This window comes from Diplotaxodon limnothrissa, linkage group LG2 (assembly GCF_057381915.1).
Source record: "Diplotaxodon limnothrissa isolate DT_005_m linkage group LG2, D_limnothrissa_male_GT1.1, whole genome shotgun sequence".
Taxonomy (NCBI): domain Eukaryota; kingdom Metazoa; phylum Chordata; class Actinopteri; order Cichliformes; family Cichlidae; genus Diplotaxodon; species Diplotaxodon limnothrissa.
The window spans coordinates 15,502,562-15,507,396 of record NC_140597.1 but is presented as its reverse complement, the minus strand read 5'-3'; the positions used below and the strand labels follow the sequence as shown (position 1 = coordinate 15,507,396).

General features: G+C 43.5%; 1 protein-coding gene across 1 annotated transcript; it reads left to right on the top strand.

Annotated features, from left to right (window-relative positions):
* Positions 1 to 296: 296 nt before the first annotated feature.
* LOC146638309 (uncharacterized) lies at positions 297 to 1,644 on the top strand. The gene is made up of 5 exons (XM_085363775.1): positions 297 to 312; positions 419 to 500; positions 592 to 654; positions 748 to 810; positions 927 to 1,644. Exons 1-5 carry the CDS (start codon positions 297 to 299, stop codon positions 1,456 to 1,458), a joined length of 756 nt encoding a protein of 251 aa, XP_085219901.1. The 3' UTR covers positions 1,459 to 1,644.
* The last annotated feature ends 3,191 nt before the right edge of the window (positions 1,645 to 4,835 follow it).

Genomic DNA, 4,835 nt, shown 5'->3' with positions numbered 1-4,835 from the left:
CCAGTATTGGCTCTTTTGTAATTCCTCGACAAGGTAAATGGGGCAGTTGGTACCAGTCGGGTGGCGACCCCGCCTATTGTCTGAAGTATCGGCTCCTTTGTAATTCCTTGAGAAGACAAAAGCCCTGTAGGGCCTCATTTAAATTGATTGGAGACATACCTTTCTTTTTGGAAACACCCACCCTATATAAAAAACACGCTCAGAGCCCGATACCCTGAGCCATTTACGCCTCAAGATTCGCTGCAGAGCACACCATTTTCTTTGCGATCATCAACACTAACATCGTTCTTTATAACATGGACATCGTAAACGGTAAGTAAAACAAAACCTATTATTGGATTTTTAAAAAGTGTTATGTTAACATATTATAGGATATTCAAACTATCTTTTTTTCCTAAAACAAAAGCTTAATTTTTAGGAGTTCGGGAGAACGGCCCAGGACCCTTTTCTTTAGAAACGGGCGCTTTTACAGCTGGAACTAGTTCTCTAACAGGCACAAGGTGTGTACAGCATTACTGGATTTTTAAACGTATGTATGTTTTAAACTAGCGATTGTTTTAAATTATGTAATAACGTTTTTGTTTGTTCCAGGGTTAACAAACTGAGCAGGAAAACATTCAGACACCGCTACCACAGAGCCCTACCTTACATCAGGTGTGTATACAACGGGATGTATAGTTGTGTATTTTTTTTTAAAGGGGTTTAAACAATTACAAATGTTCTAAACTGACCGTTTTACACCTACAGAGCCACGCCAGAGAACCGGGTGTGTGGAGAAGCAGGACCATCCCGAATAACGCACACTACAAGGTAAGCATAGGCATATATAAATTAGATAAAAAGAGATAGAGAGGGAGACACGCTTATTCAGTTTGAAATGGGTACATGTATAATATGTTTTAACACATGTCTATCTATCTTCACAGACTGCAGAACAGCACCCCTCCTCATAATGATCAGGACACCATACGATTCCAGACGTTTTTGGAATGTTTAAGCAGTATCGACCTCCCAGAACAACAAAAACCTGGAGCTTTGTGCAACAGTGGAGAGTCAGAACCGATCTTCATCAGCGAACCTGCAACACCCCCGAGTGAGTGGCTACCTCGCGATTTCTCTGATGTTTTTGAGTACAGCATGTCAGATTTTGATCTAGTTCATATACCCACCACCCCAGAATGTGTCAGAAATAGCGTTGATTCACACATAGATTTCGAAGAAGACGGCATAACAGACTCTCAAATATCAGCGGCGTATGATGCTTACATAAAGCTTCCAGACGCTCAGCCTGCTGAACAAAGTCATATAGCTTCAATAGCTGATAAATTATGTTTGATTGAAGCTAGACTCAATCAATACCACCAAGAAGCACAGGTACAAAGGCAACAGTTTACCAAACTCATAAACAAAGTGTGTAGTACATTAGACAACATCTGCAGCAAAATTTCAAGTCCCTGACTTTTAAAATCCAGACCATGGACCCTCCAAATAAATTATTTAAACATAATAACGGAACCTCCACTCCTGTTAGATGTTTTGACTTAGAGACTTTTATGCAGTGGGCTGAAGAAACAGATAAAAAATTAGACGATATTATAGCTAGACTTAATAGGGTGCCTGCATCAGCCTCATCCGATACACATCCTTGTCAGACTGTTCCTACGTCTGCTATTGCTGATGGGGCTATTGTTGCTAATAATAGTGATAGTACAGCTGGTGTTGCTCGGGCCGTTGCTGTTACTGATGCTAACCATATAGCTTGTGCTGCTGGTGATTTTGCGTCTGATGCACAATCTAGCCGGGTCACCTCTGCTGCAGCTACTGCAGTTGTTATTGAGCCCGTTGTGCAGTCTGGGTCCGGCAGCCGCTCTCAGTCACACATTAGAGAGATACCTAATTTTAATGCTCGCGAATTGCGTGAACGCCTTGATTTTAGGGGTATAAGTCTCGATCATCCAGAACAAGTGCCGGCGCGAGTGCGCGAGTGCTTAGCCAATGTGATAGACAGAGCTGTGGCGGGATCCCAACAGGGCAGTGTTCTAAACGTGGTCCTGCGTGGCCCCTCGCTGGCTTCAGATGTTCAGGCTGTTTTAAACGCTGATGATCGGTATGATCCGGAGCTGTTTCTCGATCAAATTGCACAAGTTATGCAGAGTAATGATGAATCTATCGGTGATGATGAATTAGAGTTTATTGTCACGGTAGCTCAGAACAGTAGTGGCGGGTCTCGCTTAAGACTGGCGCACATACCTTATGATGAGATTCTCTCAAAGAAAGGCAGACATTTATACACACCAAACAACACAAACAACAATTTGTGCTTCTCCCTATGCATAGCACATTCATTAAACTCATCATCCTCTGAGCATGAAAAACTTGCTACAGCTAAACAGATGCATGCTGAAGTAGGTCTATGCGACACACAGCAAGTATCATTCTCTGATGTCGGTAAATTTGAGAAGCACTTCAACATTAAGATTGTAATCTATTACCACACAGAAGGGCGTAAACGCCTGGAATGTTTTTACACACATGAAGAGCCAAACCCTAACACGTTGATGATGTATCTCCATAATCAACATTACCACCTGATTTTAAACCCGACCGCTTTTTTGGGGGGATCCTATGTGTGTAATTTCTGTTACAGTATATATAATACACCATTACAGCACAGCTGTAAACATAGATGTAACACATGTTACACACTCTGTCAACATCACAGGGGACCCACAGTGAAATGCAGCGACTGTAACCGCATCTGCAAATCACAACACTGTTACCAACAACACAAATTACCTGAATTAAAACACAACATGATCCCCTGTGATAATATGAAACATTGCATGCACTGTGGCACCACATATAGAGAATCCAAGAAATTGCCACACAAATGTGCGCAGCCTAGATGCGAGCACTGCCGCGAACCTAAATTAGCAGGAGACTCCGACCATCAGTGTTTCATACAGCCTGTTGAAAAACAGAAGCCTAACGATAAATACATTTTATATGATTTTGAGACGCGGTACCACAACGGTAAACACGAGGCTAACTTTGTGTGTGCGTCTGATCTGAAGGGCAATAAGTTCACATTTAATACATTAAAGTGTGTGGAGGCGTTTGTGCAGCATTACAGACGCCCAAGGTTTCGTGGGTACACTTTCATAGCACATAATGCATCTGGCTTTGATAACTACATACTCCTCGAGTACTTTGTCAGACAGAGCATAACACCTAGTGTCATAATGAGCGGCAGCCGTGTGATTTTAATGCATGACAGGGACTATGACCAGCGGTGGATTGATTCGTTCAGCTTTTTGCCCATGGGCCTTGCCAAAATACCCTCTGCTTTAGGTTTTCAAGACCTGCAGAAGGGCCATTTCCCACACAGGTTTAATACGAGGGATAATGAGCGTTATGTGGGCCCGTACCCAGACCCCTCCTTCTACGGCTATGAGCACATGTCTGAAAGCGATAAGGTGCGATTCATGGAATGGTACCAGGTTGCCTCACAGAATCCCTTTGATTTTCAGGCTGAACTCAGGCGTTACTGTGTTAACGATGTTGATGTCCTGCGTAAAGCATGCATCATTTATCGTGACACGCTACTGGGTTGTACTCAAGTTGATCCATTCATGTATACCACCCTGGCTGCATTTAGTATGGGTGTGTATAAAACGCTGTTTCTGCCTAGAGACGCGCTCGCTCTCACGTATGAAGGGGCATACGTTGAGCAGAACAAGACGTTTTCTAACGTCTCTATTGAATGGCTTCAATATGTGTCCCACACCACCAACAAAGTGGTAAAACATGCTCTCAGAGGAGGCGAACAGAGGGTTGGACCGTATTTTGTGGACGGTTTTGACCCCACAAGTAATACAGCTTATGAATTTGCAGGATGTTTTCACCACGGTTGTGTTAAATGCTACCCCGAGAGTGAAGTTAATCCTGTCAGCAAAGCATCCTATGGACTGCTGCATCGCATGTTTTGTGACAAAGTTGATGCACTGAGATCACAACACAGTGTGAGCGTAATAGTGATGTGGGAGTGTGAATGGGCTGCCTTGAAGCAGACAGACCCTGCAGTTGTGGCTTTCATGCATACGTACAGAAAGCCAGAACGCCTGAATCCCCGAGACGCCCTTTTTGGCGGTCGCACAAATGCTCTAAAGCTGTACCACAAGACTGCTTGTGATGAAAAAATATTTTACTACGACTTCACCAGTCTCTATCCCACAGTGCAGTCTAAAAAAGACTATCCTGTAGGACACCCTCAAGTCATTTACACCAACTTTGACAAGCTAGAAAATTATTTCGGCTTTGTTAAATGCACAGTGCTCCCACCTAAGGGTCTTTTTCACCCCGTCCTACCCTACAGATGCCATGGAAAACTGATGTTTCCACTCTGCAGCATGTGTGCTGAAGACCAGAACCAGCATACTGCATGCGGGCACAGTGACAGTGAGCGGGTGTTGAAAGGCACATGGGTCTCATTTGAGCTTGAAAAAGCTGTTGAGAAGGGATACAGGGTTCTTGCTGTTGATGAGGTGTGGCATTTCCCCAATAAGACCGACACATTGTTTAAAGACTATGTGAAAGCCTTCCTAAAACTCAAACAGGAGGCCTCGGGGTATCCTGAACATGTGAACACACCTGACGAACAGCAGAAGTACATAGACAAGTATTATGAGAAGGAGGGAATAATGCTAGACCCATCCAAGATTTGTGTAAATAAAGCTGTTCGTAACTGTAACAAGCTGTTGTTAAACTCGTTATGGGGTCGTTTCAGCATGAGGTCAAACATGGCATCATCTGAGCTCATTACAGACCCTTCCAGA

Bases quoted from the DNA above. Each gene is read 5' to 3' on its own strand.
- LOC146638309 (XM_085363775.1), top strand. The intron at 501-591 runs GTGTGTACAGCA...TGTTTGTTCCAG, and splicing joins AGTTCTCTAACAGGCACAAG to GGTTAACAAACTGAGCAGGA. The intron at 655-747 runs GTGTGTATACAA...TTACACCTACAG, and splicing joins AGAGCCCTACCTTACATCAG to AGCCACGCCAGAGAACCGGG.